At 42.7% G+C, this 21,922-nt stretch overlaps 1 protein-coding gene across 1 annotated transcript in view; it reads right to left on the bottom strand.

Moving 5' to 3' along the window:
• The window catches only part of LOC128712443 (lachesin), a 97,720-nt gene that overhangs the window by 23,030 nt on the left and 52,768 nt on the right, over positions 1-21,922 (bottom strand). The window contains exons 3-4 of the mRNA XM_053807336.1: positions 16,206-16,250; positions 14,644-14,747 (exon numbers count right to left, since the gene is read on the bottom strand). Of these exons, the coding sequence (XP_053663311.1) occupies positions 14,644-14,747; positions 16,206-16,250 (149 nt within the window). The remainder of the gene's footprint in view (positions 1-14,643; positions 14,748-16,205; positions 16,251-21,922) is intronic.

The following is a 21,922-nucleotide window of genomic DNA, read 5'->3' as shown; positions in this document are numbered from 1 at the left end:
CAGAAAAATGGAAAGCGAGGAAGGGTGGGACACTAAGTTTATCGTTCAATTGTGCCTTGCAGTGCCAATGAGTGCCATAATGTACACCGACACCATTGTTGTGCGTTCTAGTGCCCATGAAGCTGTCCCGTACCATCCGCCAGCAGAGCCATAAGATATCGTTTTTTTTCTTTTTGGTTATTTCTTCCTCCAAATTACTGTTGGTTCTTGTTGATTTCCTCCTTAAATCCCGTTCGCGGGAGCTTTTGAATACTAAATTGATTTTCTTTCAACTTCCACCAGCGGTGCAGGGTGGTGCACCACGGGAAACGCCTGAAACGTACGCCTTTAACCTTTGGTTACGTTCAATGGGTTTCCGAAACCTCCCGAGCGTAGGGGTAATAGCATATTCATGAGCCACATTTCGCTGCATGTCGGATGATAATTTATCTGCCGCAGCGCAGGGTTTTTCGGGGTGGTAAATTTTCATCAGCCTGATGGCCTATTAAGGTTTCTCTAGGCCCGCTGCAGTGATCTTTCGCCGCGATAACGATCGAGATTGATGCGCAACGGTTGGTTGCTTGGTTCGAGGTTGGTAATGTGTGCATTAGCATGAAATCGAGTTAATGTGACGGTGGGAAACGAACGTGCGGTGGTGGAACGGAACTAGATGAATTCCCATACGAAACGTTCATAAATACTTAATTTTCGCTCCGATCGAGTCGGTAACACATTTATGTAAGGATTTTGAGAAAGAATTAACAGGAATGCATTTTGCGTGCTGGAAATTAACAATTCAATGTGTAGTCTTTTTGCAACCGTGGTGCCAATAATTACATGTACCGATGGTTTACTAGGCACATGAGTTTTCTATTTACTTTCCAAAAAATATCAAAAAATCGAGTAGCACGTATTTGAAAGCTATTCTTTGTATTTGAAGACCATTGCTAGGAGCTCATTGAAATTGGATTGTGCTATTAAAATCATGGAAATTCTACTAAAATAAATTGGGTTAACAAGTAAGTTTCCAGCGCTTGCCAAAAGTTTTGCTACCAGTACAATACAGATAAGAACGGTGGATTTCATGTGTTATTTTCATTGGTTGATGATGCATTTTCTTCTCAAATATTATTCTTGAAATTATTGGAAATAAAATATTTACTTAAAATGTTAAACTTGTTACCTTTCAAGATCAAATTTTATTACCTACACTGAATCTAACGTTAATTACAAACATTACTGTTACATCGATTAAATTACCCCACTGAAGCAAACCATAAAGTACACAAAATACGCCCTGGACATCGGTCTAGAGGCAACTTTCCTTAGGACCACTTTAGACACAACTTCACTATCGAGATATCACATTGTTCCATCATTCAAATCGAACCATATATGAACATCGCACCAACTAGAACGGTAACCGGCAAACAGTTGGACGTCCAATCGTTGGACACGACGTTTCGGTCATCCGGCTTCCGGAAGTCATCCTCTGACTCGAAGCATCCTCCTATTGACAATGGGCATTTCCTATTTGCTAACGGAAGAGCGACATTGCGTGCCGTTCGTGAAACAACCCGGAAGGGCTTCCCAAAAGAGACACGGCTCATATTCAACATCCGGTAGACTGTCACTCGCCCGCTGGAAAGATTTCCGGATCCAAACGGGGATTATTTGCATTGTGAGCCATAGATGAAACAAAAAGAAAAACACAAAATCCTTCAGTCATTTACTTAGGCTTTACAGGCTTTTACCGGTCTAACCCGTGCAGCAAATGTATCGAACGGTCCGGAAAAGGTCACGACTATTAGTACTACCAATTCGTTAAGTGTTTGTCTGGTTCTGCCGGCTAAGGACAACCGTATCGATCGATGAAGCTGCGTTGGAGGGGTGGCAATTGGTAACGTTTAATTATTTTACTGATCTGTGGTTAAAGATGGTAAATGGTGAATTGAATATTGATTTCACCGTTTCCGTTTCTGCCACCATAGTGCGTCGGAAAACGTAGGGTTTAGAGTGTCAACCACCGGTCGATAGAGCAACGGGCGGAGGTGGGAGTTCAGTGGTTAGACGGCTGACATAGAACATGAAGAAGCTTGATTATTCAACTGTCACATTGCAAAATGTACTGAATAGAACCACCGGACATGCCACCGGCGCTTCGATTCAAAGATGGGGGCGAGTTGACTTAAAGCGCCTAATTAGAGGCATTCCCATCGAATGATTTTGAACCAAACGATACCTGCTCGAGCGCATGGTTTTGAAGAACAGTCATTGGTGGCTGCCGGGCAGTACTGACGGCGTACATCAAATAGTGTTTAAGCTTAGCGATAGCGTGTGGCGATTGAATTTCCAAGATTTCGGAAGCTAATGGATCAAAACCATTTGCATAGGCGGTAATGTTACTTTCTAACCATTAATTAACCGTGTTGTTGTTTGAAAGCTTAGACATTTAATGCACGGTAATGATGCAAACAGACGAGGCCACGTTGCATCAAAGCGTGCACTTAGACGAACCGGGTACAATATAACTTTGATGTGTGATGTGTTTGCGATTATGAGTAGCACCATTTGCATCCCCTTAAAACTCAAAACCATCCATTTATTTGTTGTCATGTCGGAGTCGCATCAGCATCGAATATCGATGCAACTATTGGCGCGTGCGGTATGGCTTAATAGCTAACAGCAATGAAGAACTAGAGCACAAACTCTTCCCCTAACTCTTTCCCAGAAAGCACAACCGTGCTCTACGTTTGTTAAGCCATATTTTATTGGCATAGCCGCAGAATGCAACACGTTAACACGGTTTCGAACGTGCTACGAAGTGGCAAATAAAGCTAACTTTTATTTGGATGTATGTTTGTACCCTTCTTCGCCAAACTCCAGCACGGTGTTGTTTATTTATATCGAGTTTTTTCCGCTTCTTGCCACCCGTGCGCTGCCCCGTGGCGGGATGAGTTTGTTAGCTATGGGACGAAAACAAAAAAAAAGAACGCCACTCGCCACAGTTAGGTCGAAAGTTTCAAAGTTTACAAGGACCTCCGGAGTACCTTTCAGCAGACTTATGGCAGAAAAAGGAAAGCAAATAGTAACTGCAAAAAATCCAACTTTCCTAGAGGGTCCGACCGAAATTGCACAAGTTCTTCGAAACGGGTTTTTTTTTTTTATTTCTGTAAAGTAGCGTGCACTAGCTCGTTAGATTTTTTTTTTCGTTGGTTTTGTTTCACCATCCACCGTCAACATTCTTGCTCTTCCATGCACCGCTAAACCACCGGAGGCCGTCTATCGGGTCCGGTGTGGATCATAAACTTTAGTGCCCCGTGTTTTCAAGCCTCAGTACACCGAAAAGTACCGCTCGAAGGCAGAACTTACTTCCCGACTCCTGCGTTGGCTGGATGCAGGCAGGAGATTCTGCAACGGGTTCGCACCGGAAGAAGTCCCACAAAGGGTCGAACGGAAAGTCGTCTGGATGCTTTCCCGGTTGGTTTCCACCGGGTGCAGTCCTTCTAACAAGGCACTTCAATTTATTTATGTTTGCTCAATCTCAATTGTGCGGACGTGCGCGTGCGGTGTTGTGCGACTTCATCCCTCATCCAGGGGAAGTGAGCATGTGTGGAAAAGATGGTGGAAAAAAAGAACAGACCACCAGTAGGGGAAGCAACGGGAAGGACGTGTGGGACGAAATTGTTTGCTTCGTAAAAATTGCCCGGATGTAAAGAAACGAGTTTGATGCGCCTGTGCATCCGCATTCGATTGGACCAGATTCACTTCGATCCGATCGTTTTACGCCATAGCCCAGAATGCAGCGTTGGAGTGAAACATCTCAACCCATCTTCCAGCAGCTACACAACTTTTCGTATTTCTTTCTGAGCAATCGAGTGAGCACTCGAGCGAGAAAGTGAAGCTGAATAGAGCTCCGGAACGGGACGACCTCGGGAGTGCAAGCTGAACGACCCCCAACCCTGTCGAACGAGATCGTTATTACAAGAATTTCTCAAATGAGATTTCCCGCCCCACGTTTCACTATCCTGTTTTGCACTTTTTAGCGTCCATTTGGTATCGCAAAAAAAAAACACCAACAAAAAACGAAGGTGAATGTACAGAAAAGTAAGCAGCTTTTCTCTTGATGCCATTTCCGTCCTGTTGTTCCAAGCGCGCTTCTACTGAGTGGTTGGCTGGAACGTTTTGGGTAGGAATTTTCCAAATGGAACTCGACCCTCGGCTGTAAATTGATTGGAAGAAAAATATAAATAAATGTCAATTACAGCGTTCGGCTAGTTGCGACGCTGGAAAGCGAATCATCGTGCAGCAGTTGATGCACTTGCTGTATAATGATTGCTGTCTTACACGCTGCTGCTGGGTGCTAATGCTGTTAGCGTGTTACTGTTTGTTTGCTTTCGCATTACGTTCGGAACTCAACGATTGAATCAATTTCATTTGTGTAATTATATTCATTTTATAGAATCATCGGCAGACAAATATAAATCTTGTTAACAGCCGCTAGTGTTACTGTATGACGGTTACAAGAGAAATCTTATATTTCGTTAAGATCATACTTTGGATAAAATAGATAAAGAAAATAATTATGGTCATGTAGTTAACATTTTTCATCTGCTTGACGTAAAATGAATTTGATATCCTTAAAATCCACAATATTTCTTAACAGAAACTGAATATTATTAGAACTAATTTATTTATTTATTGTAATTCTAACGGTTCTTAGCCGTATTATCAAAATTAGAACTACTAAAGATAATTCTTGGGAAAATTGAATTTGTTCAATATTTTTGTGCTAAAAACAACGGTAGGCAATTCGTTGCTCAAAATTTTACAGAGGGATTACTTGCCTTGCAATTTCTCGATAAAAATCTGCCATTTTTTTTAAGTTTTTATTGAGATTTCCTTTTGTTTTATGACCAAACTACTGCAATCGTCCTGATTTAACTTAGCTTATTTAGCGAAGATTCAACGATGACATCATTTGTTCAGATCTATTGAGATGTGCGGTGAAATGGCACAGGTTTTACGCTACATAAGCACTAAATTACTTCTGATTTTTGCTCAACTTGAGTTGCATAATTGCATGATCTATTTTCAAGGATAAAAATCCAAGACTTTATAGAACGTGCATTAAGTTGGGGTTTTACAAACAATTGAATTCAATTACTTCAGGACTCCCTTAAGCAGTGATGAGCCAAATGGTCTAATACTCCATCTGTAGTTTTCGTCCTACTTGGTAAATATAAAACTTTATGGCATATCGTTTATGCACAATCGTTAAAAGAATAGCATTACGTGTTTAGCTGTAATTTGGTTGATGCCGAATATCAGGTTGAAGAATAATTAAATTTTTTTCATATTTAATGTTAATATATTGATGTATAAAAATGTATTAAGAAGTGTACAGGATGTTCAGTAGAATGTTTAATTAATCAAGTAATGCCGATTAAATGAGATCTTATCCGTAAAATCTCCAATTACCTTACGATTGAGATACCCTCCTATTGCTAAACCTTTTGAATCTGTTTACTCTAAGCTAGCAATTGTAGCGATAAAGACTTTAATCCACACTTGTATACCTCCTTCAACAATTATCTGCTTCTGGACTGGAAGAACTGTACGAAAGATTTTCTACCACGCTTCTCCAGTACTGATGCGTACTGAAGGAACAGTTTTTCATCCGTTTGATAAGTTACGCTGTTCTTCTCCAACTACTAAGTCTATTGGTGAGCTTGAAACTATTTTTTTTCTCTGGTGTTTTTATATTTTTTACAGTACCATTTCGTTTTTTTCTCCCAGAAAGCGGAAAAGCAGCTCGAGCACAAAAACACTTCAAACATGTCCGACGAGCAAACGGTTGCGGTCGTAGCAAACGCTAACGAGACTCGAAACCAACGTTCCCGAACTGCTTCATCTCATCTTCCTTTAAACGCCTACGAAGAAAACTGGCTGGTCTAACAAAAAAAACCAGCAGCGACGAACAATTGCAATAAATGCAATCAGAGAAAGAGATGTTTTCTGTTTATCGAACACATAAACCTCGAGCAGATCGGTGATGCGATGTCTGCCCGGGTTCGGCGAAGGGGTCTACCAAAGCAGTACGATGAATATTGTTGGCCACCATTCCTCCCACCAGTCCCACCGCATTTTCTTCTTTACCCGGCGAAAGCGTTGCTTTGTGGTTAAGGTAGAGGATGGAACAAACTTCAACCGAACGCCAGCTGGACATAGCAATGGCATCGTTTTTCTCCGGGCGAAAGCTGCAACCTTCCCAGGGAAACAATCGAAACACTCTGTGTGTTGTACCACAGCTTTCCACCGAATGATGTTGGCGGTCGGGGATCGCATTGGTCGCTGCCGAAGGCCGAAAAACGAAACAGCCAGCCAGTGTGTGGTTTCGGTGTAGAAATGAAATGAAATTCCTTTCGCCGGAGCATCGTGGTGGTGGTCAGTCGCAGCGGTTCGAGTGGCAGCGGTGGCAAATATATTTATATGTTAACATTCACAGTCACATCACGTACTGTGTTCGTTGTTTTCTACGTTTGCCGGGCGTTCGGAAGGTGCTCAACCTGCGTCCATTCGTTTCGCATCTCTCGGGAGAGATGCATTTCCTGGCCCTCGGGCGTTTCTTATCGAAACCGATGGACCACGATAGATAATAAGATGATGCCCGGATTTACTCTTCCTATCGTACACCAGCACACCAGCACATGCAGTGGTATGTCTGCATCGATCTAAGTGCTAAGCTGTTAAGCGGTGTTACGAAAGAGGTGGAAAACTCCCCGACCCAATCCCTGGACCTGGCACTGAGGAGTGGATCGTTATCCTTTTTTACGGTTAATTTGATTTCGTTCGCCCATAAACGCTCGGGGCAACAATGAGATCCCTCCGTTTGTTTGTAACCTCGGTCATTAAAGTCGATAAATAGATTAAAAATGAACATAATACAATGATAAGTAGCAAACATCTGCTATTGGTAGAACTATGTTTAATATCCTCCAACGTTTTATATTACCATTCACCAAAGGAATAATGTTCCAATTTAATGATCCACACGCATCAGAAACATGTTTGCGTCACCGAAATACAACAGAATAGGCCCATATGGGTGCCTTTCACCGAAGTCTTTCATTGATATGTGCGAGGCTGCGTTCCTAAAGCTCAGCTAAACATTTCTCACGAAACCGCACACTCATAATACCTTGGAGAAATGTTCTTAGAAATGGAACAGAATCTCAGTCACTAAATTGCCAACCGTCCCAATTGTACATTCCCCGTACGTTCGGAGCACCGTGCCTCGACGCAATGTTCCGTTTTAATTTGTAAGTCCCATATTTCAAAGCGCTACGTGAGCTAAATTGTGAACCCAGTTTACCAAAACCCAGCCCTCCTCCCGAAGGGCAACCACAATTCACCTGAGCGTAAATGGGAAATCCAAGATGATTTCCAAGCGGGGTTTTGGGTGTGTGTATTGTGTTTGTTGAGTTGTTTTGTTGCAGTGTGATTGTTTTTTTTCTCCTTTTCGGAACGGTAGTTCTGGTGGTGAGTCAACCCATCGGTGGGGAGGGGACTTTTCGCACCTCAACACGTAAACAGGGTAAGCGGAAGATCAAAAGTTCGAATTCAATTGCAAGACAAACTTAATTTTCTCTTCCCAACCTTCGCGCGCTTTTCCTTACTGCTCCACAGCCAAACGATCCGCACGAAGCCGCTGAGCTGATTGTTGATGCTACAAACATTTCTAAATATTTTCGCAAGCACCGTTTCCGTTTGCCCTTTTTCCTTGCCTTGTTGGCTGCTTAACGGAGCAGTAAGTTTTCTCACTAAATTGTTTCCCCGAAAGTGAGGAAGAAAATAAAAAGAACGAACACACAGCCACACAAACACATCTTCCGAAAGAGAAAGCACATGGAAAAACAAACGAAACCCATTGCGGAAATCGTGTTTGCCAAATATTCGAAAGATCACGTCCAACGCTCGTCTAAACGCTAGAGCGAACGGGGAGGAGGATGTGCGAGGAGACGGGATTTTATTCCGTGGAAAAGGCATTTTAATAATAAAACATAGATTTAATGATGAGTGAAAGTGTTTTCGCCGTCTGCCCATGCCCGGCCTCATGCGCGGGTATTCGGTTGACTGTTGCTTTTACGGGTAGGCATTAGCGGTGTCACTGTTGCTGCTACTGATGGAATTCATTGACATTCATTTATCTTTTGCGCAACAAACCAACACCGCACTGATGGAGCTGCCAGCGCAAGGTATAAACTTTGCTGTCGTCTTGTTCCGTAAGGTTGTCAAGAGACGAAGGATGTGCTAGAGTAAGAGTAACCAAAAAAAAATGGACCATTGTGAAAACGTCTGCTCAAAATGACTTGGAGGTGCTCTCACTTACGAAAATGTCCTCAAGAAAAAGGGAGACGATTTAACGTCGCTTACCAAAAAAACAAACCCCGTGTACAAGAGGCATCGCGAGTAGAGAAAAAATATCAAAATGAATGAGATGAATGTTTAACCTCTTTGTTTTGTTATCCTGCTACCACTTTGTGTGCGGGCCGCTCCACGGCTTTCTGCACCCGAAGCTCACCGGACAACCACTTTTGCGCTGAGGTTGAAATAGTCGGCGTTTTGATTTATCGTTTTACCAGCGTGGTTGGGTGCGGTCGTGTCCTTTGTACATGGTTTGTGATTGTGCGGAGTAGCAAAACAGCAAGAAAACGTCAACCATCCGTTTCCGAGATGACATTGTCCACAGCCAGGGAAAGGAACAGGAGGTTGTCTAAAGGGTCATGGTAGATGGACGATGGACCCATGTAAACAACATTAAGTTCTCCCCCAGGGGCACAAAACATCCGGCACCATCGCCCGCTCCGGTTAAACAAAAACCCCCTTTCTGACGAAGGCAAATCAACGCACAGTGACAGAATCAAATCCCGTACGCTTGACCCCGGTCGGCTGATGGCCGTGACCTGGGACGCAGCTGAAAAATGGAAACTCTCAGACATGGGCCGTCACGGAAGCTAACGGGCGGTAGCTAGAGGCCCGAAGGTCATACAAAAGGACAGTGAGCGACACGCTGATGTTTAGGACGTGATTTTCGTCTGATGCAGGGACTGAAAGAGATCGCACCTGGAGGCAAACAAATTGCACTTTGACAGGAAGTCAACTCTTTCTAAGCTTGGGTTTGCTATTCATAGTTGGTGAGTTGTGATACCATACACTTACTGGAGTCTTCAAGAACAAAGAGGAAAAACATGGTGATATAACAGATATTTTTCTTGAATTTTTACTCAAAAACTACTACATTTTTGGTAGTTAAAAGATGAAAAAAGTTTTATCGTGGTGAAATATTAAGTTATTTCGTGATGGATTCCTTGTATGGACTTTAAGGAGAGGGAAAAACATCGTAGGTTTCAAAGTACGAAAATCCCTCGTGCCGCAGATAACAAGTCACTAGGTTAGGTTCCAGGTTAAACACGTTTCGTACCAGTTCTATGATTACCTGCTGTCCTATCCCTTTCAACTTTTGTGATAAACCTGTTTAAGGCTTTGATTTTTTTTTGTTTGATGGTGTTTCTCAAAAACTATCACAACAGGGGGTTACTGGGAATCTTTGAGGATAGTAAGCTTGCGCAATTAATTGTTCTTTACAGGTAGTCGACAAGAATTCAAATGTTTCTTGATGTTTCTGAATCATATTATTCGGTAATCGGTAATTTTTAAACCGCAAGTAAATTAAGCATCTTTCGAGTATTTCAGTTACTACTGGTGTAATCTACAATAGTGGGGTACTGATGTGTTAACAATCAGAATTGCTTATAAATTATAAAGCTTATTATAAAGAACTATAAAGCTTTCGCTTACCATAAATAGGGTACTAAATTGAGGCATTCCATAACAGGTAGATTGATTGCCTTTGCTGTGACTGATAATGCTCCAGATTCTTATCAAACTTAATTGGACCAATTTTTCGAAAACGACGAAATTTTCAATGGAAGAGAATTTTTATTTTGTATCTGATAACTGTTATTCATTGCAAACGAGTAAAACTGTCCAAATTTCAATCTGACATTCACAGTCTGGTTTCCTTCAAAAGTGCTCGTGATGTGCGTGGAAAAGTAATATGAAAAGTACTATCATTCGATTTCAGTTCAACTGACTAGTATGTTCATTTGACTGAACACATATCGGCCACAGTTCTCTCGGTTCTTTTCACATTTAAAATGGTGGTCGGCAAACTTTCGTAATCAATATCGATGAATGCAACTTTTTCTCATGTGGAAGTATTTACAAATCTTATCGAGCCGGTTGATTTCTACTCACGCACCGATGCTCAAATTATCGGCTTCATTCGAATTATTTTCCTTTTTTCCCCTATTTCACTGTCAGACAACTTTCCACTGGTAGACCGTCATCAACGCCAACCGCGCCGAAATGACACGCTTAACTTTTGGTCGAGAGAATTTCCTGCCTAAACGTCCACAGCATTGAGTTTTTTCCAGTGCTTTTTTTGTTGTTCCCATTCCACCATATGCTCATCCAATCAGAGGCTCACGCGTGTAGATAGGCAAAGTACCTATCCCCTGTCAGCGGCAGGATGATCATTTGATTTTATTTATTTATTTATGACCCAGACACTTGCACAACCGCCCGGTCCCGTTAATGTTGGCGTGAATGGGGTTTCCACACAATCGCGTGCGTTTTCGTCTCGGTTTTGTTTCCGAAAGAGGTGTGAAAAAAGGTTTCCCTTTTACTGCGCTCCCATTCAAACCGCGCACTGGGATTGCTGTCGATGGATATCGCCGGAATGGCAACTAAATCCCCTTAATCTGCGTGTTGTTATGATATTATTCCGATGAACGAGGGTGCTAGATTTGGCAGGATTTGGAATCGCTTTGACTGGGACTTGCATACATAAAACACACGAGCGCACGTACGAAACGGCATAACAACAAGGATCGCTGTGGAGAAGTTAAAATTGGTATGAACTTTAAGGGATATGTTTTGAAAACTTTCCATCCCCGAAACCATCCGGATGGGTTTCGCTTTGAATCGCACCATTCCCATGGCTTCGGGATGGTCGGAAACCTAGGGCGTCCTTTCAACATCAACACTCCACACCGGTGCAAGCAGAGGGATATAAACGAATTGATTTTAAATCAATAATAAAATTATGCTTTATTGATATTAAATCCAACCCACATCATCATCAACATCGTCATCACGGGCTATTTCGGGCGACAGGTTTACGATGCCAGATAGTTCCCTTTCGTTCTTGGAACACCCAACCGGAGCGCTCAAGCATCACATATGAAGAAGCATCGTTACATTTTCGAACCTGTCTGTATCTTTTTACATCAACAAACGGATAGCACCGGCAGGATGGCATGTGGTAGGAGCACCCGCTCGAGTTTTGATCCCGTGTGAACGTGTGACTGCTGGCTCTACTAACCCCGAAGTCAATCGCTTTGGCTTCCCACTCCTGCTCCCATTGCAGAGTGAGTGGCTTTTGCTGCAAATAGGTCGGATTGCTCCATACGAAGGAAGACGGCAGCGACGGATGATGATGGCGATGATGTGATAGAAAATATATCAATTTTTATGCTTCTTTCTCCCACAAATCTTGCCATCGATCATCGCATGGATTGTGCCGCAGCAAAGACACATGCTTCCGCTCCAGCAGGGATCGGTGATTTTTGCAGCGCTCCATCGAAGATTTTGACATTATCGCCACCGTCAAAGAAAACCTCGTAATCGGCAAGCATCAGATGACGATGTTTGCTGTCAGAGCCCGTTCGCTTCTAGCGAAAGTGGATCAACGTCATCGGATCGGGAGTCGCAGCGTGAGTGAGTTAGTGTCTGTCGCTTCAACCAACTGACATGGTGAAACTGGCAAACCTTCAACAAGCAAAATGAACATGTACAGTGAGACGAAATGTGTGGACGTCCACCTACATCCAACCTCCCAACTGTCGTGTCTTGGGTCGGAATTTCTAAACGTCAATTGCCTTTCCCCGTTCCCATCGACCATGAAGCAGCATCTCCATCAACGTCTCCGTACAATCTTCATCCATTTTGCTAGCTCCCAAAAATCACTAAACGTAGACGCCTTGTACGTGAAATTATCCAACCATCCCGTTCCGCTCGCTTTTGCCTGCAACCACAGGCTGCCGAGGCAAATCTTGCATTTCGGGCACGTACCGCACAACTTTTATGAACCGATCGAACCAGCTTAAATTTCACGAATCGTGAACGGATAAATGTGCTCTCTGGCGATGTGCTAGAAAATAAAGAACCCACCCACAGCATCCTTTCCCCGGTGGAAGAATGTTGCAGACGGCACCCGCTGCGCTAATCCAAATCAACGACATGTCAGTTTGGTTACGATTTCTACGCAACTTTCGGCGAGACGAAAGCAGTTTTTGGCAATGACAGCGCCTGAAAGAAGGAAAACTAGCAGTTACGAATTGTGTTCCGATCGGTGGTGTATGGCATGGACGGGAATGCATTATTACATCTACGGAGAGTTGGGCGTCTCCATTGGGATAAGAGCACATATCGAATGATCCTTTCTTAAGGTAAATGTCCTAAAAGCATCACCACAGCCATCGCCATTATTTTGATAAACATTCTCAGAACTTATATTGATGTTTAAAAATGATATAAAATAACGTTGACCGCAACAATTAATTAATATCGCTTTGTAACGTTTTCTTTTACTAAAGTTGCACCACATACTGATGGGTCTTAAAATCCATTCAAATACAATAACTTGGGATACGTAAAAGCGTCATTTATGCCACGGCATGATTAAACCTCATTCCGCGATTTATTGTTCACTTAATCACTTATACGACGCTGCAACGGCTTCTGACCTGCTGCAGGAATCCTTTAAACTGCTCACAATGGAGCGAAAACGTTTCCAATAAAATATCCCGGCAATTTTGGCGAACGTAGCTACGCCGTCACTCCATTTCAATTTTGACCTACCACTCCTCTTTGGTTGATGTACACGTTCTAAAAGAACTTTAAGAGCTGGGTCGTCCGGTGTCATTCTCATGACGTGACCAGCCCACCGGAGACTGGCGCGTTTAATTCGCTTTACGATGGTAATTTCATTGTACAGCTTATAGAACTCATCATGATAACGGTTTTTCCATTGCTATTCCACACACATGTAGTAAAAAATCCAGACTAATTTCCCATACGCAGAACTGACCATCCAACTATTCATAAGAAATTGAAAAATCAAAGTAACGGATAACAGTGAAGTTCGGCAAGAAATTTTTAAGTTTCCTGTCAAAACTAAATCAAAATTGACAGTTTCCTAGTCATTTGAAAGCTGAAATCCATCGAATAGAGTCGAGCAAATTAAATATTTAAAATCATTGGAGCTTCTTCTCATAGACATGATCTTCACGCTATACAACTATTAATTATGTTCGTGATTGATAAACATTTTCCAATAATTATATATTGAATTTATTTTTTTTTTTTCAGTTATTCAAATATTCAAATAGATTGTTTGTTTGAAACATTTTAAATTCAAATTCTTCATAGCAAATGCGTTAACTAACGCCCATAAAAGTATTCAATGGTCTTTTTCAAAATAAAATCGAAACGGAAACATACATCACACAACACCGATTCTATGAGCATCCCTCCATCCAATGTGCTCGGTAAAGTAATTCTACAAAACGCGTGGTTGAAAATCGGATTTCGCACCTGAATGCCCCAAACCATCAGCATTTGATAGAACATAGGCGTGTGAAGCTATAAAAACTATAAATACCAAAAAGCATCCTCGACGGCTTTGTTTACGTGGCCCCCCGGTGGAGGCAGCTCACAAAACCACGTGTCATGCATTCCAGGCGTTCCGTTGGTCTGTTTGCGCAATGCTGGTTCCACGCATAGCGTCCTCTCCTTAATTCATCCCTCCTCCTTTTTGCCTGCCAGCACGTGCGATGTACGGCTTGTTGCACTGAGCATCCCTGTTTTGATAATGATGGTGGCAGTGCCAATGCAAACAAACCCATCATCAGTGCCCGCTTCTAATCTGCAACCTTGCCACCCTTACCCAACCCAGAACCACAGAAGCCACAGAACAGGGGTTATTTTTTAGGTACACCCATACCAGGGTGCGCTCGCAACCATGATGGCGTACACGCGCTAATTGTGGTGTGATGAAATGCGTGGCAAAACGAGGACAAACGTCGGGTTCGCTCCAAAGAAATATCAACGCAAATAAGCTTCTGGCAGCGAATGATGGGACGAACAAAAATTTCCACCACTGGAAGGGAACTCCACCGCAAAACAAAGCGGAATCCTGTATTTTTTTTATTTTTAGGGTGTCTAAAATATCCGCTTATCACTAAACAGGCTGACCCGAGGTCTACCGATGACCGCGTTGGAGCGCCGAAACCATCGAACCGTTTTGTCATGGATTTATAAGTGTGTTTGTATGTGTGTGTGTGTGTGTGTGTGTGACCTGTCTGTTTTTGTTACACTCTGGATAACATCATGCTGTTCTACCCTGGTGAGTTTGGAATGCGCGAGGTCCTTTTCACACGTGTTTTCCACGCACACCTGTATGGACCCAGAGGTGTTTTTTCTCTATTTTTCAACAAATGATACCAACAAAAACTACGCTACAATGGCGGAACTCACCTTGTATCCTTTCAGATTATCAACCACACAGGCCAGCAATGCGTCACGTCCTATCGTGACCGTGATGTTTGGGATCGGTTCTGCAAACCGCGGAAAGTTGGCCTCTAACGGGTTGTCGAACCGGACGGGTGTAACGCCGGTGCAGGTTATGTTCAAAGCAGCCGCCAACACCAAGAAAGGAAAGAGAAAGAGTGAAAGCGTTGAAAATGGTGCCCGTAACGCATGATCAATTCTTCAAAATGGCGCCCAACAATATAAAAACCAGAAACTCGAATGACGCAAATGAAAACCAAATACACTGGTACTGGATTAGATGAGGGAACAGCATCCATATTTGTTTAAAAAAATAGATAATTGCACACCATCAAATAGACCAAGCCCGACACACACCAGCAGTTTGGAAAAAAGAAGATTATTTAATTAGAAAACAACCAAAGCCTTGCTTCTACATGAAGGCTGCATTGCGAAGCTTTGACTCAACGGAGGAGTCGCGCCCAACGTAGTTGAATTTGTCCCCACTTCATACATCATCATTCAGTGCCTGGGTTTTGGTGAGTTCTAGACACGGGTCATTTGGATGGGGGCGAAAACGGTCGCTGTCATTGCCGTTGGCGTAACACAGCCGTACATACACGCTAAGCTTAATAGCGACCGTTGGCACGCTTCGCTGCACGATGGGTTTTGGCTGTTTGTTTGGACCTTTTGCTCACGATCTCCCGCGCTTCGTTCCGGTTATTTTAGGGACGAATGAGTTTAGACAAAAAGAAAACAACCCTCCCCCGGATGAACACAAAAACAAAAAAAGGAAACCATAAGTGGGATGAATATTTGGACAGGTTGAAGAGCAAATAAGCGTCGTTTATAAAGGGAGCGGAACCAGCTTGTTTGAATCGGTGTGTAACATTTATGTAAGCTAATGTGCGTATGTGTGTTGATGTAGATGGAAAGCTTCGGACGGCTTTTCCAATTCCCTTTTTTTACGCGGTGCATAAATTATGCGTGCACGGCCGTGTGCAAGCGAAAGAGCGGATTGCGTCGAAATTTATGCTGTCCATTTGCCGTGAGAACTCATTTGCCAAACGCACCTTAACGGAGAAACAAAACCAAAACAGACGGACGAAGAATAAACGGATGCTGCTTCGGCGAGCGTCCGACACGAAAGTGGGATTAATTTTTCATCCTTTTTTTGCCAACCAAACATCCGATGCGTTACTTCCGTCCGGGTATGGCCATTCGCATCGCGTGAACGTGTGAGCACACTCATAAACAGGCAGTGAACACAAAGGAGCCAAGCAAACCGAGAAAACGGCGAGCAAAAATCACACCACGCAAATGCTGCGAACCGTTTTGTTGATGGGGAAGAGTAATTAAGCTTATTGAAGGGCAACCATCGGTGCCATTTTTAACGGTAAATGACAGCGCCCGTTTGATCTCCCCCATATGTCGCTTTTGTTACTAGGGATACGCAAGCTTGCGTTGCCTGTCAACAGCGTCTGGAAGAGTTGTCACTGCAGCATACCCGCTGTAATGGGGCCATTCGAAGCACTGTTTCGCATACGTACCGGTATTGAAATCCGACGGGTTCTCGTGCATGTGTGATTGTTTGGCTGAAACGGGAGATAAGATGAACAGGAGAGGCGAGATTAATAGTGTTGCTTGGCGGACAATTGCATTCAATATACTGTTGATGTACGATATACGCCCTAGGGTTTGCTTAACAAATGGCTGAACAAAGCTGATACAGTGTAAAGTCTATTTCATTATGACAATTCACAAGATATGTCAATAAGAGCATATTACGAGCAGCACATAGTGTGTTGTGAGGAAATTTGTTGAGAGATACAATTTGCTGGCCACTTCACGTTGAGCAAAACAGTTCATTAACATCCAACTTTGTATTAATATTTAATTATGAAAGTTTAAGTTGTAAAACCTTGTAAAGTTGTAATGTCAAAAATTAGGAAGACAGATTAAAATAATAATGTCTTTTTTCGTTATTGAAATAACTAATGCTTAAGGATTCGTGCGCTGTTTGTTCATTATTTGGTATGATTTTATTAAGATATTCGAAATATGTATTCAAACCTTTTACACCATTGGGGCTGATAAATAATTTTAAAAAATCGATATACATTCATACATCGACAAGCGGCAGCAGGGAGCTGTTAGGAATGTTTACAGAACAGAGAGATGAAAACTCATTATGAAATGTGAAACAATTAAGATGCTAAGGGTAATTTGCTGATACAGAAATGTAGATTTAACAATAATGTAAAAACTTAATTTAAATACAGACATTTGCATGGTATACTTTTCAATAGGATGAATTATTAGAAATTAAACGAGTTAGCTAGGAACATCTTGCGTTTGGTTTTAATGGATAAAGAGCACTTCATTGTAACAATTTTATCTTACACTGTAATTACACTGTAATTAAATACAATTTTATGTTGTGTCAGAAGATTCAACAGAATAAAAATCAAGACAATAAAGTATTTCAGTATCACGATTCATGAGTAGCATCAGCATACACTTGTAATTTCATTAAAAAAAAATAAGATTATCATAACAAATTGGCATAACAATCAGTTAACTATGTACATTTTGATTTTATCTATCTATCGGTACACCCGAGATATCTATTTGTTTCTTGTTCTTAAGATTAATACCACACCAAACTTACGAATCCATCCACTTCATCCGGAGATCATCTTTGGAATGAAACCCATTTCTTGCAGAGCTTTTACTTCCACAACATCCATTCATACCGGTGAATTATCTTTCGAAGAAGCGCTTCTTCATAAAAGCGACCCAGAACCTCGCACATTTACACAAAAAACACCCGTAACCAAATAGCTAAACACTACGCGTATATTTTACGTGTGCCATAACACAGGAATGGAAAATCGTAAATTCTAAAGAGTTAACAGTCACCAACTCGACTTCCCCATTTTTCTGGCAGTCAAACGTACCGGAATTCCCTTTTAAAAGCAGGTGATGACATCCATCACCGGCGAGAGGACAGACGTAAGCAAACTTCCCAACTCCCCCCCAGTAGTGGCGGCCCGTGTTTTCCCCCGAAGGTTGCCCTTTTTATGACCGCGCTTTCATTGTGCGGTCACACCGACACATAAACGCGGGGAAAAAGCTCAAATTGTTGCGCCGTAAAGAGCCACTTAGTTCACACCTTCCGGTTGCCAGCTGCTGGTGGTCTTTGTGACGCATCGAGTCGCGAGTAGCGCGGGTTTTCTGTTGCTGTGATGGAAACGCTACGCAGTCTGTCTTTGCCCCGGTTATGTGGTTGTGGGCGAAATTTATGTTACCTCAGCAACGCGTGCCCTTCTACGACATAACGATGGATTTTACGCAAGAGCACGTTGAAATCAGAGTGGGTCCAAGAGGAAGAACGCACACCGCTACTGTTGCGTAAAACGAAATTGGTGAAAATATAAGAGGCTTTTTGGTGGTGCTCGTTAGCTGCGGGGAAGAACCTGACCTAAAGCAGCCAAACCAGGTTCAGCATTGGTGTTTGACTTGTCGAAATCCTGCCAGAATTTAAAAAGCGGAAAAAAGGTTTTTTTTTCATTCAGCGCCACCCTTTTACGGCGTGCACCGACCACGTGCTGCAGCCACCGCAGTCCCGGCAGGGCAATTACTTTGCTTCACAGCATCACAGGTAAAAATCGATCGATTGAAACAGTCGATCAGCAACGGGAAGAAGTGCCCAAACAGACGAATGAATATAAATGTTTCGGTGGGGGCCAACTTTTATTTATCAATCCTCCGTACCTTCTTCAACCTTTCCAGGATAACTTTGGTACGATTTCATTACAAACGGTTGCATGAATCATCCTCTGGATGGGAAAGGTAGAATGGGTGTGTGTGCTCCATCCGCATCCCTGGTTTTGAAAGGTGGCCAGCGGAAAATGATGATTCCAGTTGATTTAGTAGAAAAATATGGTCGAACATTGGCAAAACCTGCCCCTAGCCACACAAAATATTCCACTCCAGCGTGGGCAAGCTCAGAAACAGACAGTTGAACAAAACAACCAAATCCGAGAAGGAAACGAGTTTTGTAAAGATTTCACCAAGAATTCACCTACCCGACTCCTAGACGGGGGAAAGTTTTTCGGCATCATCGATTTTTAAGCCTTTCGTCGTCGGATCGGGAAAGCATCCGTGGTGGGTGATGGCCAGAAAAAAGGGGAGGAAAAACTTTCCAAAACCAAAACCCAAGGCCCGATACATTCTGCAAGCTTTCAGGAAAAAGCAATAAACGGGCGTCGAAAGAGTTATCACCGGGAAAACTGTATAACCGGTGTATTTCGGTCGGGCAGACCCCATGGTTGTGTATCGTTTGTGGCCACCCATCCAATAAATGGGATGATATAACCATTTCCCACCACCCTCACTCAAAAACAACCGGCAGCAGCATATTTGCATCAGCAGCATTTTCTAACAATGGAAGCTTAGGGCTGGTGGGCTTAGGTTCGTTTTTCATGACGAAGGAAGGTTCATGCTTTTCTTCTTCTTCGGGGATGGCGTACCCCATTTTAATGATATGCGACCGTCCGACTCGTATCATCTTTTTGAAGGACTTACGAATGTGTAATGTGTGCATATGCAGCACAAATTAGTCCCTGCTGGCACATAAATGATGACCTATTGGTCGTTTGTTTGATGGGGCCATTGTGGAAGATGATACATTTCGATGATTAGTTTAATAGTTTTGATAAACACGGCACCCGCACACTTTGTTTTGTTTGTTGTTTCAAATGATAGCATCATATAATCTAATATGCATGCCAGGAAGAATTTATATTCCAGCCTCGTTCACTAAATGACCGGCGGGACAAAACCTCAACCACATGAAACTCGCCTTCCGGACCCCGTATACAAAACCGTATGCATTTGCGCAATCGAACTGTTCGAGTTTTGTTTTTTCTTCTCCCTGTCATCCACAACACAGTCTTGCTACCGTCCCTATTTGGGGATCTTTTGGCTCTAGTTCACGAAGACTGCAACATGTTCCACAAAACGCTCCGGTGCATTAAATTTCCCTAATCCAAGCGTTAAGCCCAGGATACACGTGGGAAAATGGTTCAAACGTAAGCAAATGGTGCTTCCCTCGTTGGGCGGTTATGGTCCCGTGAGGGCTCTACCGGTGCCAGGTCCGGTGAGCCTTTTGCAATGTTTGCTATCAATTATTTATGCATTTTTTATGCAGTCTCTCTCGCACTCCGTCTGTGTTGGGCACCACAGAGCCGGGAGAGGTTTATCAGCAGAAGCTCGTTCCTCGATCGATTCTCCTCGTTTAGACTGTATCGAGCAGGGCTAGAAAAAGAAGTGATGTTGGTTAGGCAAAAGAAAAAAGCGTATACAACGTTGTGTATAATGCATATAGTTGGCGGTTGAATGAGTTTTGGCGTAATATGTAAATCAAACGAATTTGCTCCTTGAAGTTTGTTGAAAATTCAATCGACAACTAAATAACTATTTAATGGACATCCGACTAAATAAATAAATTGACTACTCGTAAATCAACCTTCTACAACTTTAGAAAAAAAACAAGGGTTGAGGGATAATAAAAGGGGTATTTTACACCAAAAGCTTAACAGAAGCAATCCCGGATTTCCATCATGACATTTCATTTTTTGTTAGAACAAGCAATTCGCCAACATTTTCAGCCGTCATTTTTATTCAGAAGAATTAGCAAACGAACATTTTCGCTGAGCTCTTAAACGAGGAGGTGAAATAAATGGCATTAGCCATAATATTACAAAACGATTCACTTTTCTTTCATCTCTCAGTTCAACATTGTGAATGCATCAAGATTTAAGTCACCAAAATGACAACGTCCCCGTTACGAATAGTTCGAGTTGCAGCTGTGATTCTATGACATGTTCGTTCAAAGTTCGAGGGATTTTCCCTTCATACAGAGCCACCGCAGCCAGTAAAAATGTGATCTGTGACGAACGACCAAACCCAGCTTTGAATGCCAGTTAAAAGCTTTTTTTCTCTGTTACAGAACGGATTTCGAAGGGAGTACAAGTATTTTGCTAACCTGCTAAACCACTGCCTGGAGCTACTGAACGGGCACACAAGAAGCTGCCGTTACTATCTGCGCACTGTTCTTAAAATTTATGAGCGACGTTATTATGGTGACAGAATTTGCGTGTCCATTTTTGCATTTCCAAGCCGCCTTGTTCGCTCCACCCTAGCTGACACTAGCTGGCGTTGGAAATAAACGGACGGTTCGTTTTGTAAGTGGGTCCCAACCATGACCATGCGCTGCTTCCGAAAGAAATTTAATATTTTTTTCAGCACCCTATGTCGCTTGAAAAAATAAAGAAAAATTCGTGCGCACACACACACACAAATATCATGAAAAAATATTTCAACTTATGATCGTGAACTGACACACTTTCTTTTTCGTAGCTAGTTTAAAGTCCGACAAAAAGCCAACCATGAGTTTTCTTCCCGTGGCCCGAATTATAAGCTTCATAGAACAGGGACTTCTGGCCAGTGTTCGTCCATTTTGCGTTTGACGGTTAGATAAAAGTGTAAAAAATTCCCTCCCACACTCACACACACGCCCCGCTCACAAAAACTAACCGTTCCACTCATTCCACTGCCGTGGAAAGTAATCTTTTATTCAACAAACCGTGCTGCATCTCAATGGCGGAGAAAAGTTGACAGCAGCACCGGGAAATGTGCCGTGTGCCGTGGAAAATCTGTGCCATGCGAAAGACAACAGCAGTCCCGTTAAACGGGAGCGGGTGAGGTTGCGATGCCGAGCCGCAACGAGACTGGCCCCGGGGTAGCCAAAGGCCTTCCCTCCTCTCCAACATCTGCCCTTAAGATGGCGGGATATGAAACTTTAGGATGGGCTGGTTTTTCTTCGGATGTTCTCCGGCCAGTGAGCAGAAAATGGAAAAGGAAAAAAAAACACTCCCAACACTCGGCCACACGGAAGCATGACTTTATGACTGACTTCCAGACGGGTTGACGGTTGACTACTCCTTGCCAAGATTCATCATGAAACTTTTCCTCTCATCAGTAAGCGACTACGTTGAGAAATTGATCTTTTGATTTATTGCACCTTTCTCTACCAGCGGCTGGGCTGGTCTCCTTGCACCCATGCTGCGAAGATGATGAAGTGGCGTTAGAATGGACCGGAATATTAAAATCTCATGCACTCCAAGCCAGACAAGTGCATCGGAGTCAAGCTGTTCTTGATAATGAATAGTGAATGGAAACTTCCACTGTTCCCACTATA

Source organism: Anopheles marshallii, chromosome 3 (assembly GCF_943734725.1).
Source record: "Anopheles marshallii chromosome 3, idAnoMarsDA_429_01, whole genome shotgun sequence".
Lineage (NCBI taxonomy): Eukaryota > Metazoa > Arthropoda > Insecta > Diptera > Culicidae > Anopheles > Anopheles marshallii.
This window is presented reverse-complemented; position numbering and strand designations above follow the sequence as displayed.